The 15,904-nt window shown below is 44.5% G+C and overlaps 1 protein-coding gene across 1 annotated transcript; it reads right to left on the minus strand.

Moving 5' to 3' along the window:
- Positions 1-1,092: 1,092 nt before the first annotated feature.
- LOC116569994 lies at positions 1,093-14,717 on the minus strand. Its single transcript, XM_032306502.1, has 7 exons — positions 14,514-14,717; positions 14,151-14,224; positions 9,147-9,234; positions 8,982-9,066; positions 8,013-8,126; positions 4,927-5,059; positions 1,093-1,309 (listed from the first exon to the last, which is right to left on the minus strand). The coding sequence occupies exons 1-7, from the start codon at positions 14,715-14,717 to the stop codon at positions 1,093-1,095; spliced, it is 915 nt and encodes a 304-aa protein (XP_032162393.1).
- Positions 14,718-15,904: the final 1,187 nt, after the last annotated feature.

Raw genomic sequence — 15,904 nt, forward strand, 5'->3', positions numbered from 1 at the left:
GCTGTTAGCCAGGAAGGACTATCAACCCCAGTCTTGCTGACAACACCAAGCCTGGGTCTGCCTGACTTCAAAGCCTGTGCGCTCCATAAAGCCTGAGGGCTTGCTGGAAAGATGACCTATCTGCCTATGGTTGGGAGAGACCCGGGGTAAATCCTTTTCTATTTGGAAGTAAACCTAGGCTCACCAGCTTCCTTCATGAAGGGGTAACCACATGGCTAATAAAATCTGTTCATTGCTTTAGAGAAATTTTTCTAGAAGTTGTATTTTTTTTTATTTTAATAAACATATAATGTATTTTTATCCCCAGGGGTACAGGTCTGTGAATCGCCAGGTTTACACACTTCACAGCACTCACCATAGCATATACCCTCCCCAATGTCCATAACCCCACCCCCCTCTCCCAACCCCCCTCCCCCCAGCAACCCTCAGTTTGTTTTGTGAGATTAAGAGTCACTTATGGTTTGTCTCCCTCCCAATCCCATCTTGCTATTTATTCTTCTCCTACCCCCTTTAACCCCACCATGTTGCATCTCCACTTCCTCATATCAGGGAGATCATATGATAGCTATCTTAGAAATTTTTTTTTTTTAATTTTTAAGGCTGGGCTTGGTACAAATTGCTAAAAAGTATAACCAAGCCCTCCTTGGGGAAGATTTGGTGTCTATGCATTTGTATGTATTAGGAAAGTGGGGTGTAATTACATTTTCCCCCTATTAGGTAAAGCCACCTCAGAACTCACATTAAGGGCAAGCTTCAAAGGAAACATTTCTAAAAGGAGAGCTTGTCTGATGCTTGCAAGGCATCAGAGTACCAATTTGACTTACTAACAAAATAGAAATATGTAAATTCACCATTTTCCAAACATCTCCTCTATGAGATTCACAGGGCTATGTACCTTACACATTTTTCTTCAAGTTCTTACAACCATCTTGAGAAGTGCTTGTTATTGCCCTTGCTCCAATTTAATAAATCAGGAAACCAGGGTTTCAAGAGGTTAATTGGCAAGGTGACATCACAAAGCTAGATTTGGCAGCAAATTCAGAATTGAGAAATACAGAATGATTATGGGCAGAGGAGTCTAGGTTCCAGTAGCTAAGGCCACGACCTTCCTCTGCCAGGCCAGCGGGGCCTCCCCGAGCCACTAGCCTGCAGCTGAAGAGACATCAAGACAACGTTTGGTCGGTGGCAGCTGTGGCCCCTCAGCTTAGGAGCAAGTCCCAGCAGAGTCAGACTGGCCTGTACCATTTCTGCACATTCAAGCGGAGATGCCAGTAGCTTGAGGGCATCCAGTGGGTCCTCGGTTCCCCATCTGCCCGGAAGAATAAGTCATTACTGCTTGCTTAACCAGCTGACGACATACTCGCCTTGTGAATTACCAGTGCTTGCAAATTACCGTGAGCTCTTCGGAGGAAGGCACCAAAGCATTGCTGAACTATTATTCTCCTTGATTTTACCATGCAGCCTGTATTAAGAAAATAAGAGTCTGAAGTGTCTGCTTGAAGTGGACCGTCCTTTTCGATGGATCATTGAAAATGCCCATGGACTTGATCTCACAAGCTGCTTCATCTGTGCCATGAAATCTCTTAAAAAGGAGAAGCCAGCAACTAAATTTGCCTCAACATGGTGAAATAAAAGAGAATGTTTGTTTCATATGATCGTGCTCAGGCTTGGCTGCTTTTAAGATGGTTCAAGGGATTGTCTGTCTTTCTTTTTTTTTTTTTTTTTTCCTCCTTCCAAACTAGCTTCTTTGTTTAGGGCTCCCTGTTTGCCCTCCTACCTTTTCTACAGTGTCACTCCTTGCTTCGCCAGAGACTAAATGAATGCGAGTACACAAAGGGACAATGAGACTCGTTACCCGAGGCAAGAAGCCACCTGCATGTATTCAGAGACAGTTCCTTCTCATATATCTTGCCAGTTTGTACCCAAGGGATTACCAGGAAGGCCACCGCCCAGCTCTCTTACTCAGGTCAGAGGAGGGAGGGGGAGGGGTTATCCCCTTAGCCCTCCAGAACTGAGAAGCTCCAAGAAGTCAGGGAACAATGAACCTGAATTGTTGTTGTTGTTGTTATCACTAATTATTATTGTGCTTATTCATTCCAGTCCCTTTCTACCTCAAAGAAATTACAAAGAAATAGAGTAACTGATCCATCCTGATTGACATTAAATTCCTCTGATTATAAGCTATTTTTAGGGGTAAAGAGGCCACTGGCCAGATTGAAAGGGCAGAGACCTTAAGGATCCACCCAGTCATTCCTCACCACCTTTATCCACTATAGCCTGGAAAGTCAAAACAACAAGAAAATTCAAGATGTCTGGCTCCCAGTAGTCAATGGTGGCAGACCCTTCTGCTTCTCAGCAGAACTGGTTTTGTTTCCACCTTCCATTCCTTATTCTCCCTTCTCTCCACTCCTCGCCTGATTCTACAGAAAGGAAGTTTGGAAATACTTAAGCAGAAAGCACCACACAAAGGCCACACACTGAATAGATTCATAACCACTGCTTTCAAAGCCAAAATATAAAGGAAAAGCTAACAGGGGAAGTCTCAGGGTAATGAAAGACCCATCTGGGCAGGGACAAATGATTGGTGTTTGGGAAGAATCCATGACCAGAGCCATTATGGAGTCTGGCTCATAGTAGGTGTTTAATATCTCCTGAATGTATGAATGACTACGATCTCAACTGTGACCTATGTAAGATTTGGTCTGATGTTCCCAGTTATGCTGATTGTCCAGACAGTAGCTATCTTAGAAATTGCTAGTTTGTATGATCTTTCTATTTTAAGTTTTTTGAGGAACCTCCGTACTGTTTTCACCAATTTATGAACCTCCGTACTGTTTTCACCAATTTTTGTTCTCAGCTACAGTGTACCTTTTCTCCTCATCCTTGCCAACACTTTTATTTCTTGTAGTTTTGATACTAGCCATCCTGACTGGTATGAGGTGATAGCCCATGGTGGTTTTGGTTTAAATTTCCCTGATGGTAAATTAGACTCATGTGTCTGTTGGCCATCCGTATGTCTTCTTTGGAAAAATATTTTTTTCTGTTTATGCCTGGGTCTTGCATGGCTTCTGCTGTCTCAGGCTTGAGCTGCCTGCTTGGACCTCTCCCCATAGGCTCTGCCCTGACCTGATTATGTGTAGAATATGAAGAATTAAATGAATTTTGTATAAAACCTGAGGACTTGACTGGAAGAATGGGAAAAGCCAAGCTTTCAGATTAGACATGCTATGAAATGTAAAAGAAGTTTTAAAAATAATTGATTTTCTTTTGTATTCCCTAACCCTATGTTCTCTCAACGTTTTATTATAAAACATTTCGAATATATAGAGAAGTTGAAAATCATACATTGAGTACTCCCACCACCTAGCTTTTGTACTGATTATTCCATGATATTTGCTTGATCACACATCAATTCATTTTGTTTCCAGCATTTTCCTATGAAAACATAGATCTATTGTTAAATGCTCATTATTTTATTGTATCAAGGTGAGTGTAGAATGGGACAGCTAATTGTCCTACAATATATATTCTCCCCTATTTCCATAGTAACTGAATTTTAAACATGTGTATGGAATTTCAGTACAAAAACAACATTCCTCCTTTACAGCTAGATACAGCCATGTGTCTAAATTCTGACCTATAAAATACAATAGGAAATGTTCGTGTGACAGCTTTCAGGACCTTTCCAAGAGGCAGCATGCCAGTGCCTGTTCCTGATTTGCCTTCAACCACCCTGCTGCCTGGAACATGGCTGTCACCATCTTGGGCCACGTGGACAAGGACCCCAGCCTAGGGATGGCATCGTGGAGGTGTGAGCTGGATGAAATTTGCAGCCTGAAGACAGCACAAAGAAGAGCTGCCACAGCAGTCCTGGACAGCCTACCCTGGACTAAATTTATATGAGAAGGAAATAAACATTGTTCTTGTTGGCACTACTGTTATTTCCAGTACTCTGTCACTTTCAACTAAACCTAATCCTAACCAATACAACAAGACAAAAAGCAAACAGTATAGAAGGGCTTAAAATGAAGCCCGGTACCTCCTCAGCCCCAGCTAGAGCAGCACTTTGAACTCTTTTAATTAGTTACTTCCACATCCCTAAATAATGTTCGATTCTGATTTCTCCATTTGTCTGTGGCAGACACCGTCTCTTGACTTCAGCTCACTGAGCCACTCCTCCATTCCCTTTTCTTCCTGTCAATAAAGATTCATTGCTATTTGGATTTCTCTATTACTTGTGTTTGTAAATGTAGTATTATTTGCACTACTAAAGGTGAAATTTCTTGTCCCCTGCTTTGTAGAGGAGGTCATGAGCCCATCTACCACCAAGTCTTTCCACTTCCCTCCTGCCATCTCCGTCTCCATTGTTTTTGAGTTTCCATTGTCAGTGTTGGTGCCATTTACATGCTTTGACTGACAGCTTCATTTTAGAGTGAGGGGTGCCTGCCTTGATTCTTTTGGACCCTGAAATGCCAGAATGTAGAAGGCTTCACTCTGGGTGCCAAATCCTACCTTTGGTGTTCTAATTTGGCTATAGTCCTACAGCCTTCAATATAGAACTCACATAGGATATTGTAATTATGTGTCTGCTTGTCTATCACGTCCAGGTCCTTTATCCTTAGGAACACACAAGTGTCTGGCATATGGAACTTAATGAATGACCAAAGTGTTTTGAGTGATAAAACTGAACCAAAACACTAGTAATTTACTTCCTATCCATTGCTCCTGAAGATTTCTTGAAAAGTCAGTGTTGGAGGACCAATAGGTAAGCTCACATTCTCCTTTAATACCATCAGCTATATTACTTCCTGGCAGATGAAAGCTTGCATAGACACATTTAGCATGTTTCTCTTTCTCCAAGTCTTGGGGGCTCTAGCCCCACAGTGGGCACCCTGGAAGCACCATGCTTGAGCTGAAGAACCATACCTCTGTAATGTTAGGTTCAAGCTGAGAGTTCGAATGCCCACCACGAATGCCCGTTTGGTGACCACAGACAGAGGCTTTTGAAATCTTATAAGACACCACTCCAAACATGCTGTTGGTTCAGTGCACATTTTGTCCACAAAGAAACAAATAGGAACTCACATTCAGACGCATTTAGCCTAGAAGAACGGCAGCTAAATGTGTATTTTAGGCACAATACTTCAAACTGTAGTAAACACAAGATACACGCATTTGTAAAGACCACCTCTGGCTTCATGCTGTCATGTCAAAATGAGAGTGGAGATAGGAAACCTAAAATTAAAAATACGTAAAATAATTCCTTAATTAATTTAACTTAAAACATACATACTGATGTGTCTTCCCTACTCTGTTTCATGCAAGTTCAAGCCTGTCTGACTTCTTGAATTGTCAAGAGCTCTGTGGAGATCTCTGGACTGTAAATTTGGATTAGACCATGAAAGATGGCGGCATCCATCCTTCTCATCCCAAGTGAGACAGCCTCTAGACCGCTTGGAAGTCTTTAGTCCAATCCTACGTCCTTCCTTGCTGATATTACATCCAGACTGTAGGCAGGAGTGATCAGTGGCTAGAGCTCAGAGAAGAAAGTCAAAACCTGAGTGGTAAGTCAGTGAAGTGAGTTCAAAATGAATGAGGCAAATGATTCTAGGAGCTGTGATCCCATACAGAGCCAGGCTGTGCCAGAAGAGGCACCGTGGGGATGATGTGCTAGTCCTCAAGTCACACCTTCTCCTACAATCCCATGGAGTTGGTGTGCCAACCATCCACATGGCTACACACACAGCACTCCACCTCCTACCACGCTGTCCTCTTTACAACCTCCCAGTCCACAGGGGCCTCTGTGGTCAATGGCTCAACTCCCCCAGGCAATCAGCCACTGTTACTGCCCTCTTGTTCACCACTCTCCCTTATTTGGCAAAACTGTGTTCATCTGCTATGCTGTCTACTATATTACTATCCTTCTCAATCTACCCACTAGAAGGTTAGCCGCTCCCCCAAGAACCTCTCCTCCTTGCAGCAAAAAAGTCCCCAAATTTTAGTTGGCCAGATGGTAACCTAGCATGAAGACTACATTTCCCACTAATCTTGGTTAGCTGTGATCACATGACCTAGTTATTATAGGAATATGTGTAATTTCCAGCTCATGTCCTTAAAGGGAATGGTTGTGCCTTCCCTCTTCTCCTTTCTGCTGGCTGGAATGCAAAACCATCATAGGAGTCTGGGAGCTAAATGAACCAGATGAACACCCTAAAAGAAGGCAGAGTAAAAAGGTGGCGAGAGTCTGACTCCCTGACACCATCAGGCCCACTGCAGACCTGGACTCCCAACCCAATCCTCGAGTAAGCAAGAAATAAGCTTCTGTCTTTTAGCCACTAAATTTCTGAGTCTTTTTTCTCTGCAATCTATCCTGTCTTTGAATGCAGCACTACTCCAGATCATTTTTACTGTGTTCAAAATCTACTCCAAATGCCAGAGCTCTGTTACCACCTTCCTAGCATACCACTGAACTCCTTCATTAACCTCAACCAAGTCTTAACTCTCCTTATGTTCATCCTCCTTTTGTGCACTGCAACTGGAGTTCTCAGTATTAGAGTACTGGGTACTACTTGGTTAGGGCGGCAGCTCTTCATTAAAGGACAAAAAAAATGGGACACCTGGGTGGCTTAGTTGGTTAAGCATCTGCCTTCAGCTCAGTTAATGATCCCAGAGTCCTGGGATCAAGTCCTGCATCAGGCTCCTTGCTTATGAAGGAGACTGCTTCTCCCTCTGCCTGCTGCTCCCCTTGCTCATGCTCTCTCTTTCTGACAAATAAATAAATGAAATCTTTAAAAAGTAATAATAATAAAAAATAAAGGGAACCAAAAATGTTTTGAGTTCATAGAAGGTATTCAGTAAATGTTTGTCAAATGAATCCATGACCAGTAGAAAATCCTATCACTAAATGCAAAGGACCAGTTGATGGAAATTTTCTTCCTCATATTCTTTAATAATTATCATCATCATCTTACATTCATTGAATCAATGTGCTAGATCCCGTAATATTAGGCAATTTGCATGCATTATCTTTTAATCTCACATGAATTTAATAAGCTATGTGGGTTTTTTATTTTAATTTTTCTTATTATACCCATTTTACAGATGAGGAAACTGGGCTCAGAGAAGCTAAGTAATTTGCCTTTGGCAATGGCAGAGCCAGATTCAAATCTCTGTCAGTCTTATTCCAATGCCACCTGCAAACCTAACCATTGTGCTCACTGTGATGGTTTAAGACAAAGAAATAGCTAAGTGAAGAATGTGTTTCTGGAACTCTTCTCTTCATATTTGCTGCATTGGGAAATCTCCCCAAAACTCTTGAGAAAGCAGCTGTCGCAGATCATGCAGGGACCACTGTTTACCACTGGAGAGCAAATGGCCCAGATAGGGTTCTAGATACCCAGACTTCCAGAAACACTTAATACTATTTCAAATTATTTTTTTAAAGCAAAGTAACTCACACTTGTACTTTCTGGTGAATAAATGCTTTTACAAACCCTGACTCCCTTGATTCATAAAACCATTCTAAGCCTGTAATACATTCAGGCTTAGAATATTATTCTTCCCATTCTCCGGAGGAGACCCCCAAAGATTCTTGACTGAGCCAGTAAGTGGCTGAATAGGGATATGAACCCAGGACTTTTGCTCCCTTCGTGCCTCGTGCTCTTCCTAGGTAGCAGGCTAACACTCATCTGTCCTTTATTCACCCCCTTCCTCGAAATAAGCTATGCAGAAATTAAGAGGTATTAGCCCTTCCAGAAAGAAAAACAAACAATGCTAAGTTTTGAAATATTATTTTGAAAATTTTTTTAAAGGCATCCAGTTCCCATAGCTAGGAAAACTATAGAAGGCACAAAGTGTGGTGGTGTGAATTCAGCCAAGACTGAGAGAAATACCAACCATGGTTTTCACTTAGGTGGCCAAGCTACCTACAGTTTTTTAGTACCTTCAGGGTCTGGCCAAAGTCCACATCTGACAAACCGTCCTGAGTGCTGAGAAGTCTCCTGCTTACCCACCTTCACAGAGAACAGGGTGGATGAGATCCAGGTAACAGGAAGCCAGCGACGCAGGGGCCACGCGGTGACGCCAGCAGGGACAGGCGCCGGACACCCACGGGATGCTGGTTTCCACTGGTGCCAAACACACATGAAATGCCCTGTCTTTTATTTCTCAATATTCAGGACGGTTGGATCCAGAGCCCATTCACCTGGACACTGATCTTTTGAGTTGAGAGCTTACCAGAAGTGAACAGGGAGTTTTTGTCCTGGGTATCTTGGGGGCCCATGGGTCCATAAGGGTGAAGGGGGGGTGACAGGGCTGTGAGCAATGGCAGTCCAGCCTTGGCCTCCGCCTTCTGGGAAGTCCCTCAAGGCCGCTGCTCAGGACGACCATAACACTGCTGGGGACTGAGCTGGCAGGGGAGAGCCAACGCAAGCGTGGAGATGACAGCCACCAGAGCTGTGGGTTGTTTTCGGGAGCAGCTTATGGGCTTTGGCTGGCCTGCTCTCCAGGCCGCAGGGCCACGGGCCACAGACTTGAGCAACACGGGGACGTGGGGCCTAGCTCAGGCTCGGAGGCCAAACAGCCTTCTAAAGCCAGAGTAGTGCTGACAAGAAAGAGAAGAGCCAGGCCACAGCACCAGCCCAGAGCAGAACATGGGGTGAGGGAGTGACAGCAGCTGGGGGACAATGAGCTCCTCGCAAGAATGTGTGTGTGTGTGTGTGTGTGTGTGTGTGTGTGTGTGTGTGTAATAGAGAGAGAGAAAGAGAGAGAGAGAGAGAGATCAGACCATTCCTGTGAGGGAGGGGGACAACCAGGTGAGCTGTTGGCCCTGTAGAGTGGCTCACATTACTTCCTCTCTCACTCAGGCCAGTCTCTGCCGTCAGCCACTGCCAAGAACTACCCCCACCCTGCCACCCCCCATCCCTGCCACCTTCCTGGCCCCCAGTGCCCCAGGGATTACTCAGCCCTTCATCCATACTTACAAACCCCACTTTCATTTGCCCAACACTGCTGAAGAAGGTTGGGACGCTCCAGACTGTCCTTTGGGCACCTCTCAAAACTATGCCTCTAAAAAGAAACAGGAGTTGTAAAAGAGGCCTTTTAAAATGAGGGCTCCCCCACCTCACCTTCCTTGGGTAGGAACAGACCCAGAAATCTCTGCAGCTCGCTGCTGTTCCTCTCTTTGGAGAGATGTTCCCCCTGCCGCGCCCCCCCACCCCACCCCCAGCTGTCTGTCTGCGGGGAGGGAGGTTTGGAAAGGCTTCAGGATAAGCAACAGTGGGAACACAGCGCTTTCACCCAGAGAAGGCCACACACGGAGACTGTGCGCAAAGAAACACACACACACACACACACACACACAAATACGTGCAAACAAAAAGAAATCTCCATTCAGTCCATCTTTCAACATGAAGCATACGCACACACGGCAAACATTGCAAAATATGGGCTTGGCTGGAGGTGGCCACAGGGTCTTTCCGTGGGTATTCAAGCAACGGGCAGACATTAACCCTTTGTGTGCTGCCTGCCTTTGTAGTCTTCACAGGAGAATGAAAGGAGACACTGGGTTTCAAGAAAGCCAGTGTCTAGCATATGCTCTTAAGGAAAAGAAGCAGGACACTAAGCTGAATATTTGAATAATATTACAATAAAATTGAAACAACATTTTAGAAGTTGACCATGGCCATCTTAACGATTGCATATTTATCCTAACTTCAGTAAACGGATAGAAGCCTCCAGGAAATGAACCTAAGTGTAATTGTGGGATTATCTAGCTCAGGGCTTCTTACACTGGAATAGGCACACCACCCACAGAGGGGGGGTTCTGGGGAAAATGCAGGTACCATCCCACACACCCCGTGGAACAACCACGGCTAGAGCAGGTGGATGTGGGTTTTTGTGTTCTTAACGTCCCCTGGTATTTTCGTATCTTCTTCTATAATGAACACATTACTTACTTCGACCAACAGAAGGGTGCTTTCCTGCTTGAGATAAGATCGCTGTATTTGGAGCCCAGCATCTCCTCTGACAAGAGCCTGGGAGATGGGACTTTTCGGCAGGAAGCCCTGCTTTGATTCTCAGACTAGAGTGGGGGTCGAGGGGGAATCCCCAGGAAGCTTTACAAAGCGTTTGCCCCCTGGGGACTTGTCAGAATGGGCGGGGGGGGGGGGGCCGGGGGGTTGTGTAATTGGAGCTCCCGGACCACACACCACGAGGTTCCCCAGGCGGAGAGCCACCACGCAGACACTCCGGCTCAGACTTTCCACTTTGCTCTCCTTCGGATCCTGGCCTGTGTGTGGCTCTGGCTATAGGGGCCCAAAGTGGCAGAAGAGAAACATACTACATTTTATGTTCAGCAAAACCCACTGCTTATATGCTTATCTAGAGAAGTAGGGCCATTCAGCGCTCCTACTCGGTGTTTGTGCCATCTCAATTTTATATATAATTGAGAAACAGAAAAAGCTGGCAGTAACCAAGGGGTTATGGGGTGTGGGAGGCACAAACTTTCAGTAATGGAATGAATAAGTCGGGGGAGGAAAGGTACAGCACAGGGAATACAGTCAAGCGGGGGAAATCGGTATGAGCTTGTCACTGTCACATTTGCAGACTGAGGCGAGTAACCCAACAGGACCCTGTGTTCTAGAGGTTTCCAAAGTGGGTCAGTAGCACCAAGAACCTGATAGTTATAAATTCCAGATAAATGGGCATCTTGGTGAGTTCTTCTGGCAGTAGGATAACAGAAGCATCCTTGCCCAAAATGTTCCCCTTATAGAAGGGAAGCACAGAGAAATTTTTTTTTGTCAAGATGCTATCATTGCAGATGGTAGCTACACTTGGGCTGAGCATACCATAAGTATAAACTTGGGGAACCACTATGTCGTACTCCTGAAACGAAGGTAACTCTGTGTTAACTATAGTTCGAGTTCTTAAAAAAAATTTAAAAAACCCAACTAACTCTACAGGGCAATGAAACTTACGGTAAAAACAAGACCACAGGTTCAAAATGGAGTCAATTATGCTAAGCCCTACGTCACCAAAGTGAGTTTGACTTAATTGAAGTCTCAGCTCTTACAGAAATGAAATTTTATTATTATTTTATTTATTTATTTATTACAGAGAGAGAGAGAGGGATCACAAGTAGGCAGAGAGGCAGGCAGAGAGAGTGGGGGAAGCAGGCTCCCCGCTGAGCAGAGAACCCGATGTGGGGGTCAATCCCAGGACCCTGAGATCATGACCTGAGCTGAAGGCCGAGGCTTTAACCCACTGAACCACCCAGGCACCCCTAAATTTTATTATTTTTTAGGATTTTTATTTACTTACTGAGACAGTCTGAGAGAGAGAGACAGGCAGAGGCAGAGGGAGAAGCAGGCTCCTCTCTGAGCAGGGGGCCTGATGCGGGACTCAATCCCAGGACTCCGTGATCATGAGCTGAGCCAAAGGCAGGCGCTCAATGACTGAGCCCCAGGCATCCCAGAAATGAAATTTTAAACCAGTCCATTAGGAATCACATGATCAGCCCTAGTTAGGTAATCTGTCTAGCAGACTCTTGCCATTCCCCAAAGAAAGGAAGAGAAAAGGAAAAAACCTTGTAATAATAACCCACTTTTTTACCTACCATAACTTCCTTGTTCTTGCTCCCCTATGCCTATAAAAGTCTTCAATTTTGTGCAACAACTAAGACCTCCTCTTTGCTATATTGAATTTTGCCCAGTTTGGATCAAATTTTGCTCAAATAAACTCTTAAATTTAAAAAAAAGTGTCACAAGTACAGCAATATTAGCTTAATCATCAATAATATGCACATTTACGTGACAGATGTTGCTGAGGACGCAGAGAAAGGGGAACCCTCCTCCACTTTTGGTGGGAATGCAAGTTGGTGCAGCCACTCTGGAAAACAGCATAGAGGTTCCTCAAAAAGTTGAAAATTTAAAAAATATTAAAAAAAGAAAAGTTGAAAATAGAGCTACCCTGCAACCCGGCAATCACACTACTGGGTATTTACCCTAAAGATACAAATGTAGTGACCTGAATGGGCCCGTGTACCCAAATGTTTAGAACAGCAATGTCCACCATAGCCAAACTATGGAAAGAACCTAGATGTCCATCAACAGATGAATGGATAAAGAAGATGTGGTGTATATATACAATAGAATAATATACAGCCATCAAAACAAATGAAATCTTGCCATTTGCAATGACGTGGATGGAATTAGAGGGTATTATGCTGAGAGAAATAAGTGAATCAGAGAAAGACATGATCTCCCTGATATGAGGAATTTGAGAAGCAGGGCAGGGGTTGTGAGGGGTAGGGAGGGAAAAAATGAAACAAGATGGGATCGGGAGGGAGACAGACCATAAGAGGCTCTCAATCTTACAAAACAAAAGGTTGCCTGGGGGGTAGGGGAGGAGGGCGAGGGTGGCTGAGTTATGGATACTGGGGAGGGTATGTGCTATGGTGAGTACTCTGAAATGTGTAAGCCTGATGATTCATGGACCTGTACCCCTGGAGCAAACAATACATTATATGTTAATAAAAAAAAATTCTAGACTAAAATGTTGCTAAATGTGAAAAAAAATGCATGTTTACATCTTTTTGTTGTCTTGCTTCAAAGGTAAGGAAAATGAGATGTGTTGGTTTTTGTACTATATCCTCTATATTTTATTTGATTGGTCAGGACTCTTTGAACTCAAACCAGTGTAAAGTAAGAAAATGGGAATATATTGAGTTATGTAACTTAAAGTCCTCCTTCAGGCATAGCTGGATCCAGAAACTCCAGTAAGGCCATCTGAACTTAGCCTCATTCTTCCCCTCTCAGTTCAGCTTTCCCATGTTGGCTCTTTTATCAGGCAGGTCCAGGACTCGAGACAGATACTAGGAGATTCAGGCTTATGCTTCATCCTCTTGAAACTGCATAAAAAGAAGAATCTCTGTCATAACAATTCAAACATCCCCTAATTGACTCTTATTAGGACTTGGATCACACACAGGAATTTAGACCAATCACTCCAACAGGGGAAACCTGTTTCTCAGGTCTGGGGCAGGTGCCCATGGCAGATTCAGACATAAATATAGTCAGGGATTTAAGAGTGGAGAAGTAAGAGGTTTTCCAGAAAACTATGGATTCTTTGATTAAAGGAAAGGAAAATAACCCTAGACAAGAAGAAAAATGTGTCCAATTCACTATATAATTACCAACATACTAATATTCACAGAATGTTCTATTTTGAACTTTCCCATTCAGGTTAAATTAGCTGGAGCAGGGGTTCCCAAACTTCTGTATGTCTTGGTTCTCATGTGTATAATGTGTGTAGGCAGCCTGGGGGGTGGGAAGTTAGGATTTGGGATCCACCCCCTAGTGCCTGCTGATCCCCTGGCCAGGATTCCAGACATCCCAAGTCCTGAGAAGAACAGTAACTTGTATTGCGTTCTTTTGGGACTCTAAGTTTGGGCACAATACGGTACTTAAGGCCCAGTGTGGCCATTAAAGAAAAAAAAAAAAAAGAATTATTATTGCAGGCACAGTTCTAAGTTTATTGCTAACTACCCTAATACCTTTTCTTGTCACCACACCCTACCTTACCTCTAAACAAACAATCCCTTACTGAGCGATTATTTACTGAGCATCTGCTGTGTGTCAGGTAGTTTTAAGCCCTTGGAGTACATCCTTGAATAAAGCAAAGATCCTCATCTGGCAGAAATTCTTTTGAGTATATGTAGGTAGGTGGAGACAGACAATAAGCAATAGAAAGAATAAATGAGTAAAGTATAACGTGTATTAGAAGGTGGTATTAGGGAAAGAATAAAAGTAGAGCCAAAGAAAACTCTTTCAAAAAGAATTCAAGAGGGCCACCTGGGTGGCTCAATCCATTAGGCAGCTCTTTGGCTCGAGTCATGATCCCAGGGTCCTGGGATCAAACCCCACCTTGAGCTCCCTGCTCTGCGGGGAGCCTTCTTCTCCCTCTGCCTCTGCCCCTACCTCCTGCTCATTCTTCTTTCTCTCAAATAAATAAAATCTTTAAAAAAAAATTAAAGAAATGGTTCTGTCTCAAATAGTTTCAGAGTCTTTCCTTGTCTACAAATTTCAGGAGACCAGAAAAGTTACCTCACTTACAATGGATGTCAGTGGCCACATTTGGGCATCACAGCATACCTGGAAGCTCTAAGCTCTAAATCCCGGTCTACAGTGGCAAGGAAGGGCAAGACTTCTGCCCAGGAGAAGTATAGCTAGTATCAAATACCGATATGGGCAAGCCATCACCTTTTTGAACGTCACACCTGTAAGGAACTCTCTAGGGTAAAATCATTCACTTGTGCTGTAGATCTAACACACCAGGCTCACCTCTGACTCGAGGTCTCGAGTAAGGGGATGTAAGTCTCAGCTGGGGACTACACCAATTGTTTCTTGTTACATAATAAATCAACCCACAATTCAGTGGCATGTAAGAATGACTTGTTAAAATGTCACGGTTTCTGTGGGTCAGCAACCTGGGCGTGGCATTAGTGGAGTCCTGACCTCCAGGGTTCCTCTTACATAGACTGCGATCGAGGTGTTGGCTCCAAGGTTGCCCATGAACTTGTAACAGAGGTTCCGCTGGGACAAGATCCGCTCCCCAGCTCTCTGGGTGGTTGTCTGCAGGACTTGGTTCATCCAAGTCTGTTGGACCGAGGACCACATTTCCTTGCCACATAGGCCTCTCCAACGCAGCAGCTTCTTCATCAAAGCCAGCAAGAGAGAGAGGTTGCTAACCAGAGGGAAGGCATGATCTTTTTGCAACCTGATGATAGAGCAAGTCAGAGGTCCTGCCCTGACCTTGGCAAGGATGGCATCGGGCTATGTCTACCAGGAGGTAGGAATTACTGGGGGCCATGTTCAAAGTCACCTACTCCAAGGACCCTGGGATCCTCCTTCAGGATTTTTCTGTCCTGTTTCCTTCTTCCTCACACTCTGTTTCTACCAAGTGATGACACAGCCAGTCCCACCACAGAATGGTTTTGAATGCCAGGGCACACTTTCATTCCCTCCCTCCAACTGCTTTTCCAGGTTTCTCTTCTCTCAGTGAAGCTCCCCCGAGAAGGCGGCCTCACTCAGAAGTTGACTGCACCTCAGCCAGGTCCACATGGCCAGACGCCTCTCGCTTACTCAGCTGGCTTTAACTGCGTCGCAAACCTCGTAGCCCCAGCCAGTCCCAACACCCACCAAACCCACTGAGACACTTGGGAAGAAGGGGTTTTCCCCACAAGGAATTTGGAACAGGAAGCATTTGTCGGACTAAGAAGTGAGGCCCCAACAGGGAGGACCAGGGGAAACGTTTGGTCCATGTTCATGGCTCTTGGGTGTTTGCTGAGAGGACCATTTCTCACAAGCTGGCAGATAAATGAGGGTAATGGATGGTTCTAAATAAAGAAAATCCTAACAGCTCTGCTCCAGCCCTCTCTATGTAGGCCAGATTTCATTGTCGAGAAAACACAAATGAGCTCGTCTTCTGATATCTAAATAAGGCAATTCCACAATTGATAGGGCACAGATTTGGGGAGTGGCTCTCATGGTCCGTTCATAATGGGGCACAGAGAAACACAGCACAGTGCTGTCTGTGGTCCACAAACCAACACTATTCTGAACACATGCAGGTGAGAAGTTCAGTGTGCTAACTACCCTTCCTTTGCCCCTCCTCTTTAGTTCATTTTCCATATTTTATGATACACGTTCTTTAAAACTCCCCTTTTCTACCTTGGCATCTACCCATAGTGGCCATTTTGAAACTCCGTGTGCTAAAACATTTGAGTCACTTGGGTCTTTAGTCTTCTTTCCTTCCTTTCTTCCGCCCCTTCTCCCCTCCCCCCTCCCTTCCTCCCCTCTCTGTCTCCTTCCCTGTCTCTCCACTTCCCTCCTCTCCTTCTTTCCTT

Source organism: Mustela erminea, chromosome 12, assembly GCF_009829155.1.
Source record: "Mustela erminea isolate mMusErm1 chromosome 12, mMusErm1.Pri, whole genome shotgun sequence".
Taxonomy (NCBI): Eukaryota; Metazoa; Chordata; class Mammalia; order Carnivora; family Mustelidae; genus Mustela; species Mustela erminea.